Source organism: Talaromyces amestolkiae, assembly GCF_001896365.1.
Source record: "Talaromyces amestolkiae strain CIB chromosome Unknown scaffold27.1, whole genome shotgun sequence".
Taxonomy (NCBI): Eukaryota; Fungi; Ascomycota; class Eurotiomycetes; order Eurotiales; family Trichocomaceae; genus Talaromyces; species Talaromyces amestolkiae.
Genome location: NW_024468063.1, coordinates 306,921 through 320,532, shown reverse-complemented (window position 1 = coordinate 320,532; position 13,612 = coordinate 306,921). Strand labels below are relative to the sequence as shown.

The following is a 13,612-nucleotide window of genomic DNA, read 5'->3' as shown; positions in this document are numbered from 1 at the left end:
TTCTTCCTGAACTATCAAAGGAGCCTGGGTGTCAAACCGAATACGAGATTCAAATTCGTATTCGTATTCGCATTGTCGCATAGCCCTAATCTCCACTCACTGATATTTTGGCATTTTAAACATGTATCTTATATGCAATTAAGAGAATTCGGTTCTGGTACCAGAATTTTTTACCATTCTTATCTACCTCCAATCTCACAATTATGCTGCCTACATGTAGACGAAAAACTTTGCGATGGCGAAAATGAAATGGATGGCCTATATATATAACATTCGAGTTTGCCCGAACTGCTGATGATCAATATCGAATAATCAAGTTCACATCGGATCAGCTCGAATAGCGAACATCTTCAAACACTATCTTTTGGAGTTAATTCTGCTCATAATGACCGGATCTTCCACCGTCGTTCTTTACCACTATACGCCTAGCGTGATAGCCGCAGTGTTGTTTGCTGCCATATTCTTCTTAACAACTGCATTACATTTGATTCAGCGGATCAACAGTCATGCCAAATATATGAACCCATTTATAGTTGGCGGTATTTGTTAGTACAGTATTTATTCGATCGAAATGCCCTTATGGTTGACTAACAGTTGACATAGTCCAAGTCATTGGTTACGGTGCTCGTGCGGCCTCCCACTTCAAACAGACATCCACCATTCTCTACGCCATGCAATCGCTCTTTCTTTTACTCGCCCCAATCCTGTATGCAGCATCAGTGTACATGCTTCTTGGAAGGATCATTAAATTTTTGCGAGGGAAACATCTGAGCTATGTGCCAGTGGAACTCATGACGAAAATCTTTGTCGGGGGCGACATCCTATCTTTTATCGTTCAGGGAGCAGGTACGCGCATCAGCTATAGTCACTCACACATAAAAATCTTAACAGTCTTTTCTAGGTGGTGGTATCATGTCTCATGGATCGGCAAACACCTTGGTAATTGGCCAGTGGGTCATTGTCGCAGGTCTCTGCATTCAGCTTCTTTTCTTCGGAGCGTTTCTTCTTTCGTCCGTCCTATTTCACCGCAGGATTCTCAAATCACCAACTTCACAGTCAGAACGAACACTACAAGTTCAGAGAGATATCTGGCCTCGAGACTGGAGAGGACTGTTGTACGCATGTTACGTCGTCAGCGGATTGATTTTGGTCCGGTCCATTTATCGTCTCATTGAGTTTGCACAAGGTAATGACGGTTATTTGATTGACCACGAGGTCTTTCTGTATGTTTTTGATGCTGTGATGATGGTCATTGTCATGGTAATCATGAATTCATTCCACCCTTCTGCCATTTTGCAATCTGACGGCTCTGAGCACTGTCCGTCAGAGGGCAGCTCTCTTGATGCTTTGAAACAAGTGCCAGAACGTGGAGATCAAGCAAGTGCCGAGGTTTGATCGTCACATTTCGAGAGCCGGAAGATCTAAGCGTTACCTTAGGTTATCGGTTACAATTCAGAGGTAGAGTTCCTTGTTACATGTGCCTTTTCATTTTGTTGCGTCTGGAGTCTATGAAGTTTTCTATAAGCATTTCTTGTTTACAGCCTTGCTTAGTAAAAGTTAAAGGTTTAAATCTTTAGACAACCGGTTAGACACAAGAGATAGATAGTTGTATAAATAGAGAACGCATAGATTTATAAGCGTGTTAGGATAAAATGTATAAAATACATAGCATAAAGTGTAGTTGAACCTTTTCCTGAAAGACTCGACTTGGCTAAATCTCTAAAATCTAGTATATCTACTCTGCGTTTTCTGCAATTTTTAATATAGATCTGTTGTGACATCAACAGTGAATTAAGCAAGGAATCTATAGAGGTCTTTATTTGACACTTTTCTTATTAGTGCTCATATTCTGGACTATAGATATGATTAGGATTGTAATTTGGATGGCGGTAAATATAGAAGAGGGGATTCTGCTGAATGTCATCTACATATCTGAACAATATAATGTCGTAACTTACTGAACCGTAAATTAAAGGCTTTTAAGTTTAATGGCAGCCCCTCAGTTCCTATTGGGCTCTTAGATCAATTACATTGCATATATACATTCAAACATATACTTTATATTATTTTTGGATATTTTGAGTCGTAGCAGCGGGGAACACAACACACCATATTGATATGATATGGCGTAACACACGTTACAACCCGCCAAATCTGACCTGCATATATATCCACTAGCTAGTCAGTCATCGTATGGATATATCGATACATCGATGCATTTTTACAACTATCAACGTGATCTTTCCACTCCAGTGATGGTTTGACTCAGCATCATGAATGTTGATTTGTAAGAGAAGTGGCTAGATCGCTTAGTCAGTGAGTTGGTCAGGCCGCTTACTGATCATGTCATCAGATAGTTACTACCGTATAATTAGGCGAATATGCTACGTTGTACATTGCTACATAATCAAAATTCAAGTTTAGATGACCCCGTTTCCAAGTGTTTCAACCTCATGAGATTTTCAAAGCAAAGTGAGCCGTCATATGTGCCCTCTGTGATATTCAGAAAAAAAGAAATATAGACATTGCGCATACGTGTAACTTCGGCCCTGCTGCCTTTCTTCTGCCATCAGAATCTCTTGGGCCGCTATTCCTACCTTCTCAATGGCTGCCAATACTACCGAAACCGCACCTAAGAATGAAGTGCCCATTGCTACTAGTCCCTTTAAGCCGCTATGGAAGTGGCAAGCACCCTCAAAGTATCGGCGAATCAACACCATTGATACTCATACCGGTGGTGAGCCGACACGCATCATTGTTTCAGGTCTTCCACCAATTCATGGCTTCAATGTTCTCGAGAAGCGTCGCTATTTCCAACAGCACTATGATCATCTGCGATGCGGACTATTGCTGGAACCACGGGGCCACGCCGATATGTATGGCGCCATCTTGACAAGCCCAAGTAATCCCAAGGAAGCAGATCTGGATGTGTTCTTCATTAACACCCACGGGTACAGTTCGATGTGCGGACATGCTACTCTAGGTATTACTAAAGTTGTTTTCGAGACTGGACTTGTGGAAAAGAATGGCCAGGAGAGCCGAGAAATCAGATTGAGCAGTCCAGCCGGCATAGTCAACACTCGTGCGACATTCGATGACAAGACAGGCGAGGTACTGCGGGCATTTTTTCTAAATGTGCCTTCATTCGTTTATCAGCTGGATCAGACTGTCGCTGTTCCTGGGTTAGGAGAAGTCACCTTCGATATTTGCTTCGGTGGCGTCTTTTTTGCCATTGTCTCACTAGACACCCTTCATATCCCCCAGCGACTAGAAATGGTGTCTGAGAATAGTACCTCCTTTGTTTCTCTTGGGCGAAAGATTCGCAAAGCAATCCTCGACTGTCCAAAGATCGTGGTCGAACATCCAATCAATTCAGACCTAAATGAACTTCATGGGGTCATTTTCACAGGCCCACCTTACGATCCCCGAAATCACAGCAGGAATGTGAATGTTTTTGAGGATGGCGAGATCGATCGTAGCCCTACAGGGACAGGAGTAAGTGCACGCGCTGCGTTGCATCTTGCAAGAGGCGAACTAGAGCTCGGGCAGGAGTTCACTGTGGAAAGTATTGTGGGGAGTACGATGACAGGAAGGGTAATAAGGGAGGTACAACTGGGAGGTTTTCGTGCTGTGATACCTGAAGTAAGTGGAGCGGCCCATATCGTATCTCAGACTGAGCTCTTGTTTGATCCGAGTGATCCTTTTCAAGATGGCTTCGTGTTACATTGAGTACTCTAATAGAGAAAAGGTCTAGTCGCGAGTGACCTATGACAATACAGGGGCGATAATCTGCAAAAGGGCACCTTTCAAATATGGAATTTAAAACTGGTATAATATACTGTCCCCTAAACACAGAGCTTAATCTAGAGCTATAAGAGTCTATACTTCTTATTTCCAGAGCAAAGATCTACCTAATATACTCAGCCGCTGATATAAAGCATAGACTAATAGGTAGCTAATATAATTAAATAATCCTAGACCTTTTCTAACAAGCAATTAGATATAAATAAGATAGTATTCTCTATATCCTATCTCTTAAAGTAAATATCTATTTATATTTTACATCAGGCTCTAGCGGACAGCCAAAAGATGTTCTATATATGTACTAAGGTCTGGTTATGTTTTAGTAAGATTAAGAGGTCTGATTGCTTGTGTAGTTAGAGATATAGATTATATAGGTTATATCTATTTCTTTTGATAGCAGTATTTATGAGATTTTCTTTATATGAAGTTATGGTGTGATCTTGGTTTTACTAGATTCTAGTGATCTATTTACCTATTTATGTGAGGTTGATATATGTATTCTTATCCTATTACTAGCTACTATACTTAATCCGAGCGACTATAAAAATCTATAAGCTGTATGTGTTACTGAGAATATTCTGATCATTGATTGAAGCTAATCTAATTCTTTTTTTATGCAGGTGTACCTCGGAAGCACTGGATAATATAATGGAGTTGATAATTTTAACAGGTTGCTGACGAGAACAAGGTTAATTTTACCCCTGCAAGTATATGCAACGCTCGATTTGCGAAAGAAAAAAAACAAACAAACTAGGAGGGTAGATTTAGTCATTAGTGGACGTAGTTTTACGAGATATAACAAATCTTGTCATTGACAAGCTTAACAATTACAAAAGGAAGTGATAATTGCTGGTTGTTGCAAAAGCAAATTCTCACATAAGAGTGAATCCAAGTTACAGCATGGTTATTGTTATATGATCCGCTTCCATACATGGTTCTAAACACGAAGTATGTTGGGTTTTAACTCTAGATTGCATCTTAATGTATATAAGGTCGGGAAGTGCAGTGGAAAAGAAATCCTCCTTTAGACCACTACATCTCGTGGCATATTAAATCCAAGCAATCTATCATCGTCGCAGCGCCATGTCATGAATTCGAAAGGAGATGAGGATGGGGATTAGACATAGGGCGGGGGACTTCCAGTCAATTCTTGCACTCCTCTTCTTTTTTTTCCCTTTTCTTTCTCTTTTTTTCTTTTTCTTTTTTTTTTTCTAAAATAGCTCCACGATGGTTCTGACATGCATATTGAAAAGCAAGTATATAACAGCACGATGCAAGATCTTAGTGTCTCAGACCGCGATACGCGACAACAAGCGGAGGAGATCTTCATCAACGAAATGAACGGGTCTAGAATACTCGGAAGAACTGCCTGTTGAGGAATGGAGCAAAATGCCTGTCGATGCATGGACCCGCTGCAATTACCCTAACCCCACCCGCGGGCCGCGGTGTTTCTACACGTGGGCTCACAGTGCGTTAACATTCGCAGCAATCTGATTTCTTAGTAAAACACTCGCTGTGATTGGCTTCTGGAAGAGAAGAAACAAGCTTTTGTCCTGCGTTGACAAGCTTCGGCGAAATGTCACTGTTGGAGGCTTAGAGGCTTCTATCTATCAAACTACTCCGGAGGTACCCTGTGAATGGCGTTGCAGTCGACGATACGGTCGCGTGTCTCTTCACCATCTATGTTCTTACACTTCGAGGCAAGTACTGGCGACAGTTGCTACCATGCCTTCGCTGCTGAGTAGTCTGGCTATCCTGACGAAATAGCTGCACGTCATGTTGGAAAAACGTGCCTTGCGAACCTTGAAATCACCGATCAATCCACCAAAAAGCTTTTACATTCAAATGAATTAAATCTCTGGTTGATTACCAGGTGTCCGTGCCCTGCATCATTTTCCCAAGATGGTTACCATTACAGGCCTAGTTGCAGGGATGATTAGGCAAAATCAAAGCACTAGAGCTAATGCACCAATTGTGCTTGCCGTTTCAACGATCGATGGCTTGCTTCGCCGAACAAGGTTTCGAACCAATACAATGGAAACCCGGAAAGCTTCTGTGTAGCTTCTATGGCCATTGTCGAATCATTTGGTGTCAATCATGCACCTGCCAAGCTATCGCCTGATTCATGTTAGCTGATATGTGCAACCACCCGTGACAGCTCTTTGGCATAAAAGGGCAGGGTATGTCCTGAATTGTGAGTTGAAATGGACGTTTTACTCTACTGTGCGTAATCTCGAAGTACAACTCCAAGATGGCCATCTCTCTTCGTTCCGTTCTATTGGCTGGTGCCGTGATTGGCGCCGCCTCTGCGAAGACTCAGAAGGTCGCCGGATCTGTTGCTGCTCCCAAGGGTGAAAAGACCCTTACCCTGGGCGTTCTCGGTGGTATGTCTTCAGCTATCTGTTTCCACGTGTGCATGTCCCACAATTGACTAAACAATTTGCAGACTTCGGTTGGAGTGGTTGGAGTCCCGCCAACGACTACTTCTGCAATGAAGTGACTCCCGTCTTGACTGCCAACAACATTACAATCCCTCGCGAGTTACAGAATGACTGTGACACTGGTGACCGCGCGGCTGCCCAAAATGCTTCGTGGTCTCAGGGTAGGAAACAAAAAATGTAGTCTTACACCATTTTTTTACTAACAAACGTCATAGCATCTACTGCCACGTACATTGGACAGATTTGTGCCATGAAGGACTGCTCAGCTTTCATCTCCGTTGGAGACAACTTCTACGATAGCGGCATTGGCTTCACTACCACCGGTGTCAACCGCTTCCAGGAGACCTGGGTCGACATGTACTCCGAGGGCGTCTATGAAAATGCCACCTGGTACCAAGCCCTCGGTAACCACGATATCGTTTACGGCCAGGCTGGTGTTGATTTCCAAACCAAATTGGCTCCCTTGTACGATGACCGCTGGTACTTTGGTACCGAGGGATTGCCCTACTATACCTACGACCTTGCCGGCCAGGACTGGACTGCCACCTTCGTCGTCGTCGACTCTGACTGCTTCATTGAGAAGTACCAGGAAAGCACTTCTGTTTATCAGAATGAGTATACCACCTCGTGCTATAAGACTAAGCAGACCCAGGTCGACTTCGTGACTCAGGCGTTTGCTAAGTCCAAGGCCGACTGGAAATTCTTGCAGATCCATCACGGTTTCCTGTCATCCAGCACCAATTACACCGAGCTCTGGCCCATGATCTCTGTCGTCGAGAAGCACAACGGTGTTGTCCTTAACGGTCACGATCACTGCGCTGCCCACTACGTCGGTAACAACACCAACTTTGTCCTCTCCGGTGCTGCTGGTTACCCCGAGGCTGGCGATTGCAATAACGGTGTCGCCTTGGGTTCTTATGTCAAGTTCTTGGGTGCCGATGCTGCAGGTGCTGGCAACGGTTTTGTTACCTTGGATATTAGCTCTGAGAAGTTGGTGTTTGAGTACTACATGCGCGACATGCAGTATGAGGGTGGAGATCTTTACCCTGTGAAGGATGATCTGAAGCCTAAGTACTCCTTCACCGTCAAGGACAAGGCTAAATAGACTGTATATTGTATAGATATTCTATAGTGAATTAATAAAAGAGGATGCACAAGCCTGGTCGTTTCTTTTCACAAAACTTGACTGGATTTGACTTAGGGTAGGGGCAGGACACTACCAATCGGGTCGATCCGCTCCGAAGCTCCGAGAATGCCTATCTCAGCCCCAAACATCAGGCCATAATTCAGCTTTCTACACGTTCATTCAAAGACAATAGAAGCTCCCAAAAGTAAGCAGTCAGATTCAAATACGTGACGAGAAACATGGCTTCCCGGCTGGTCTTCGACCCAATGGCTGCTCTCGCCTTAGCCCCTCTCATCTCATCAACCTGCACACTGTGGTATGCATTTGATCAACACCATTTCCTGCGCATCTTCACCTCGCCCACCAACCGTCCCAAATCCGACTTTATTCTACCCACCTACTTCAAAGAGTTCTTCACAGCAGCACTGCCTCGTGTCGTCGGGCTTCTCGGCTTGACTTTCTGGACCTCAATCGGGAACTATTACTGGCGCTATGATTCGTTGGTCGCCAATCGGTCGCTACGGTGGTATGTAGCAGGTGCATCGCTTGCGGCTAGTCACTTGCTATTTGTGCCTATGGTGGCGCCGCGGATTCGCGCGATTGTGGAGGATGATCGGTCAAAGGGAACGCCGACTGATGTTCTCGATGAATGGTTGAATATTCATTTGTTGCGTACCTGGACGGTTGATGTGGCTGCTTGGACTTGTTTGGCGTTTGCTACTAGTCTGAATGTGAAGATCTAGCTATAACCATAGTATTTCTAGAACGTCTTTGAAGGGATGGAATCGGCTATGGGTATAACGGTCTCGATATGTGAATTGATTCTTGGTTGTATGATAACTAAAGATCAATAATTCAACTGGATAAGATAGATATGGATCGACTTTTCAAGTCGTAACATCTTTCAGACAATATGCTGGCCAAGAAAATAGGTCACGAAATAGAATTCAGTACGTGGTCGCTTGCGATGGGTTAGGAGTGGGATTGACGGTAGATTGAATTTCTAGCCGTCGAGAAGAAGGATCGGAAAGAAGAGCTGGAGGCGTTTCTCACTTTGCTAACATCAACCCGATAGCCTACTCTACGCGTTCGGCAGCATTGCCTCTTAATGCCACCAGGGGACAGCCTTGAATTATGGGTAGTCTTCGCGCATTCTACGCAACGATATTGATCGATGGGTGACAATTCTACAAGATCGATGCAGCTAAAGTGCTGCCAAGAGTAGCAGTTGGTAGAAAAAACGCCGTGCTGTTGTGAAAAGGTACGCTTACCGCAACACGGGATAGAAGATCGATACTGTTACACGGTCATCTTGTCCCGTTGAGGCACAGAAACATAGTAACACTGCTGTGTCGTAGGGGAAGCCGTTGCAAATGCTATAACATCTCGCCATTCTAGCTCCCCAAGAATCACATGAAGTAGATCTGGTTGGAAATTCCGTCGCCATCGTCCTTAAAAGAGCCCGGACTTCCAACAATCTGACCACAAAATGCGGGTGAGAGCGCGGGAGCCAAGGGAGCATTTTGTTGCCGAGTAATTGCTCAGTAGGGCCAGGTGTTTAGAAATCAGGATGACATCAACCGACAGTTGAACGTATGCAACATGATGAGATGAGAGGAGGATGTAGTGGACTGTGTGCTTCCCTTTTGTATCACCAAGCACTGATCTACCTTTCGTAAGAGCGTAGATGACCGTAGCCTCAGATTGGATATCTTTTTGTACAACAACAACAACAACAACAACAACAACAACAACAAAGAAGCCATGATACCAATATACGCCATTCCCAGTGCAGTACTTGATTTACGAGTACTTGATTTACGAGGCGAGTGAGTTTCAATAAGTAGCCAAGATGCAATGACATGTAATGGTCTATAAGTTGTACGATTGTGGTAAGACTCTACGCGACTTCCTGTTATTCTGGTCCATCATCTTCTGCCACCCTTTGAAGCTCAATATATCATTAGAGATACTAGATTTAACAACTTAGAGCATCCAGCCTGCAGCAGGTCAAGCTTATTGTCGTTTCAGCTAATCAACTGTAGACTCGTGATATATTTAGCAACCAACACTCGTATTGAAGGCCTATTGGTTCAACTTTCTAAAATAACGGCTCTTTCTAACCAAGATGCTTTCAGCTTTCAGCTAAGTGACCAATCTGTTGAAGATCTTGAATATGCCGGGAATTAGAAATTATGCCTTATTGGCTATCTTCATCTATGTCTCCGAGAAGTCTCCGCATCAGCCGCAGTACGATGGAGAGTATGCTTCGTGCCTATGATACCGAGCATTCTTGGCTAAAGCGATCGATCTGTTATGAAACTTGTACAAATATTTTGAAGGTGGGAATCTATGTAGGACTCTACTGGCTTATCTCCATATGTCTCCGAGAAGTCTCCGCCTCAGCCGTAGTGCTCGGAGGGTACCTATGCTTTTTGGTTAAGAATCGCAGCTTCTTGAAGCTATAAATATCTTTCTGCGTTCATGTCAGATCTTCATTTCTGACAGACCAAAATCTTCATCTAATGCATTCTTCCTACTTAAAAACACTATCACTATTATAGTAAAATATCGACGAGCTCACAGCCAAGATGTCCTTGTCAAACTCATCAAAATGGGACAACACCGCCGCTGAATACGAAAAGATGCCCATTGACGGCCCATTGTCTATACCTTGTACAAGAATGCTGAATGTCGTGAATACCACGCTCCCATTCAGCACTGCTTCGACCATCCTCGACATTGGATGTGGGCCTGGAACGCTGCCTACTTTACTCTTCAAGAAATACGGAGAACAAATTCCAGAGACAACAAAGTTGATAGCCACTGATTTTTCAGCTGGTATGGTTGAAGCTGCCAGAATGAGAAAGCAGAAGGAGATGCACTCTGAAAATGTTCACGCCGCGAAATGCTGGGCCAGGCTCGAAGTGGATGTAATGGATGCACAGAATCTCGAGAAGTTTGCTAGCAATAGTGTGTCGCATGTGATGGGAAGTCTCGTCTATTTCATGTTGCCGGATCATAAGAAAGGTTTGTCGGAAGCACACCGTGTTTTGTTAGCCGATGGTGTCTTTGCATGCACCAGCTGGGCAAAGGTAGGGTGGATGGGATTTGTCGTCCAGGCGGCTCAAAAGATAACCCAGAAGAGTATCGACTCACCGGTAAGGACAAAACCAAATAAATGCTAAACTAAAGCTAACAAAAGTGAAAGATGAAATTTGCCGAGATATGGAAATCACCTGAAGGAATCAAAGCTGAATTGGAGGCCGCCGGATTCCGAGATGTTCACGCTGAATTTGTCGAGGTCAATTGGCAAGTTCCTGAACCAAAGGAGTTTGTCAAGACGTTTATGAAGAGCTCCAATCCAGGATTGACGACGATCCTGAAGGATCTAACTGAAGAGCAAGTGGCGCTGTGTAGCGATGAGTGGGTAAGGTTGGTGGAAGAGAATGGAAACGTCTGTCATGGTCAAGCAGTTCTTGGTGTTGGGAGGAAGTGAATCTAGTTCAACCTTAGATGTTATTTTCATCGTATCTACAAATTTGTTTGATATAGAACACAGACCTTTTCTCATAGCTGAAAACTGCGCTCCTTGAATGATGTCTGCCACGCTGATTATTCCAGATGCTGAAGGCATTGCGGAATTTCTTCAATTTCTTCTCTAGAATGATTGGCTTCATCTTTCCAGCTCGGAGAAATCCGAGAGATTTCTTCGTATGGACTATTTTCCCTGTACTGGTGCCTGTCAAGCCTACGCCTTTTGCCACAAAATATTCTAATCCTAGAGGGAAAGCCATTTTTTGGGAGCTAGAATAGATTGGCCCCGTGACCATCCACTGGAATAACACACGTATGTACTAATGCTGATGCAGACGAGTACGCCGAGTCGACGGACGTACGTCAAGGCTTGTTTATATGCTCGCGGGCTTGAGCTTGTGACTACGATACCGTCTGCGCCGCTGTTTGTCATCTTATTTGTGTCTGATGTTATGTCCTATATATTGATTTAGTAAGATGTTTCCATGCTAGACCTGGAATCATGATCTGCTCAGAGAAAGTAAATAAGTTAGTCTTCATAAAATCGATAACCGCATCACCTAATTTCTCACAGAGAGCAACCTTCTCGGAGCCACCGTCTATCGCAAGTACTATCAGGCCCATTACTTTAGTATATTGAATTACCCTATATGAAAACTAATCAGCTTGTGATTGACATCGCCTGTATTAGTCCTGGAGTGTCTTACAAATGACTAATGCCTAGCCTTGCACCAACAATTGCAACCCATTGTCCGGAAGAAGTTGGCTGTTCTTAAGCCGCGATATACGGTTGTTTCTAGTCGTAGCAATTGCATCGATATCTCTATATGGAAAAGGGATATATTTACCTGCACTTAATATTGGTGCAGCTTCTGACGGAATACATCTTCAGGGATACGAAGGTATTCACTATCCACCAATGTGTAGACTATGTGAAATGTCAGAACCTGTTCAATAAAAGTCATAGAGAAGTATTCCGCTGCAAAAGCGCCAAGTAATAGGCAAATTGCAATCTGTTATGTTCGGTTCTCGATAATTCCAGTGCATATCCTCACAGTTCCCCAGCAGATTACTGCTGTCGGGGAAGTTCCTAGAAAATGGTCAGATTTTTGGCATGTTGATTTGGGTATATCTGAAGCCTACCTTAGTCCGAGATACTTCAATAAAATATTAGTCGGCAGTTCTAGCGAGATATAAGGAACCAGGAGCAAGGAAGCACACAGCTTTTAGTCATTCGAGATCAGATCCAAGGTCAACAGTTCGAGCATTTCCTATGCCATAGCATATATCATTTCGAATTCACGCAGGATAGACACCAAACGTATTACGAGACACAATCGTACCAAGATTGGCTTTGTCGAGGAACGACATCATGTAAAATATCACTAGGATGGGCATGATACGGAGATCCGTCACTGGCAACAGACGTTTCTCTTCCTCTGCTGAGATGAAAAACTCGGCAGATGCATCTTCGAGATGATCCGGGGAATAGCCTTTAGACTCAACGGCCTCTTCATTCGTAGCCGTGGTGATTAATGACTAGCAATTCTTAAGTATTTTCTTAAGAGTACTTCATCCGTCGTAGTCAGTGAAGAAAGAAGTGCTGTCATCTCAATCAAGTTTAATATTGCAATTTAGATAGTCAGATTGTGTACAAGCTTTTCGCACTGATTGAGCAACCAACTAAAGGGTGCATCAATCTGATGAGAAGTATATAGTGTCGCAATGAGTGTTAACCTGGGCAAACTAGACATGATTGTGATGCTTTTGTTCATCCGACTGCGGGATGCCTCGAACCGTCGGAACGGATACTTGGATCCCGAAGTACCCCGGACTATCAATGGGCAGGACATCAGTTTTTTGCCCACGCTTTTGTTTGATGAAATGCTAGGTTTAAATACAGAAATGTTGTTCAAGCGACACTCGTCTTCATAGTCATTTCTGGATTCCGTGCTTTGCGCTCATCGTGCGTATGAAGACCAGCAACGTAGTCAATCACTCTAAGCATCCTGGCATTGCTAAAGATAAAAGGCCGAAGAAATATCAACCAGCGACTGCACAAGTATAATTATGTAGCTCAATGAACCTGAAATGGACTTCGAAAATATTGATCTGGGAATTCTGCTGCCTCACACAAAGCTCTTGCGATCCTGATATGTCTCGCCGCTAGGCTTGAAAGCAATAAATATTATTGGTTTATTTAAATGACGGAGCAACATTTATCCATTCACATGGGCCTTTCATTGCTGGACTCTGATACGCATCGCCCAATCCAGTCTGGCTGCAACTCCTCGGATAGATTGAGTTCACCCCTTCTTCGCCGACGCAGTCACATTTTTGTCATCAAAGATGAAACCAATTCTCTGTATTACTTAACATTCAAAGTTTTCTAACCAACCGGTCAGAGACGGAACAGTTATTCTCCATTCACGTGTTGCCTTCCCATTTGCCCCGATTGGGTGTACGTCGTAGGGTTAGGGCTACGATACTAGCCTCGGCTTTTGCCAACGTGCCGATCGCGTGTTCTTTCACAGCTCTTGCGATCACTTGCCAGACTCCGACTAAGCTGAATCTTCAACAAAGCTAATTCCGGACACCTTCTATTTTTCCTACACAGCTCTTGTGATCAATTGCCAGACTCTGACTGGGAAGCATCTAAATATCGATGGGCCGCGTCCTAGGTACGGCACTGAGCTCTCTGCGC

General features: G+C 43.8%; 5 protein-coding genes across 5 annotated transcripts; all 5 read left to right on the top strand.

Annotated features, from left to right (window-relative positions):
• Window positions 1-385: 385 nt before the first annotated feature.
• Window positions 386-1,395, top strand: BHQ10_009921 (uncharacterized protein; the record flags this gene model as incomplete). Its single annotated transcript, XM_040882889.1, has 3 exons — window positions 386-545; window positions 604-846; window positions 902-1,395. 3 exons carry the CDS (start codon window positions 386-388, stop codon window positions 1,393-1,395), a joined length of 897 nt encoding a protein of 298 aa, XP_040738423.1.
• A 1,209-nt stretch (window positions 1,396-2,604) lies between these two features.
• BHQ10_009920 (uncharacterized protein) lies at window positions 2,605-3,729 on the top strand (the record flags this gene model as incomplete). The annotated part of the gene is made up of 1 exon (XM_040882888.1): window positions 2,605-3,729. The coding sequence occupies one exon, from the start codon at window positions 2,605-2,607 to the stop codon at window positions 3,727-3,729; it is 1,125 nt and encodes a 374-aa protein (XP_040738422.1).
• A 2,326-nt stretch (window positions 3,730-6,055) lies between these two features.
• BHQ10_009919 (uncharacterized protein) lies at window positions 6,056-7,350 on the top strand (the record flags this gene model as incomplete). The annotated part of the gene is made up of 3 exons (XM_040882886.1): window positions 6,056-6,188; window positions 6,251-6,406; window positions 6,461-7,350. 3 exons carry the CDS (start codon window positions 6,056-6,058, stop codon window positions 7,348-7,350), a joined length of 1,179 nt encoding a protein of 392 aa, XP_040738421.1.
• Window positions 7,351-7,610: 260 nt separating this feature from the next.
• On the top strand, window positions 7,611-8,114 carry BHQ10_009918 (uncharacterized protein; the record flags this gene model as incomplete). Its single annotated transcript, XM_040882885.1, has 1 exon — window positions 7,611-8,114. One exon carries the CDS (start codon window positions 7,611-7,613, stop codon window positions 8,112-8,114), a length of 504 nt encoding a protein of 167 aa, XP_040738420.1.
• A 1,848-nt stretch (window positions 8,115-9,962) lies between these two features.
• On the top strand, window positions 9,963-10,870 carry BHQ10_009917 (uncharacterized protein; the record flags this gene model as incomplete). The annotated part of the gene is made up of 2 exons (XM_040882884.1): window positions 9,963-10,532; window positions 10,583-10,870. 2 exons carry the CDS (start codon window positions 9,963-9,965, stop codon window positions 10,868-10,870), a joined length of 858 nt encoding a protein of 285 aa, XP_040738419.1.
• Window positions 10,871-13,612: the final 2,742 nt, after the last annotated feature.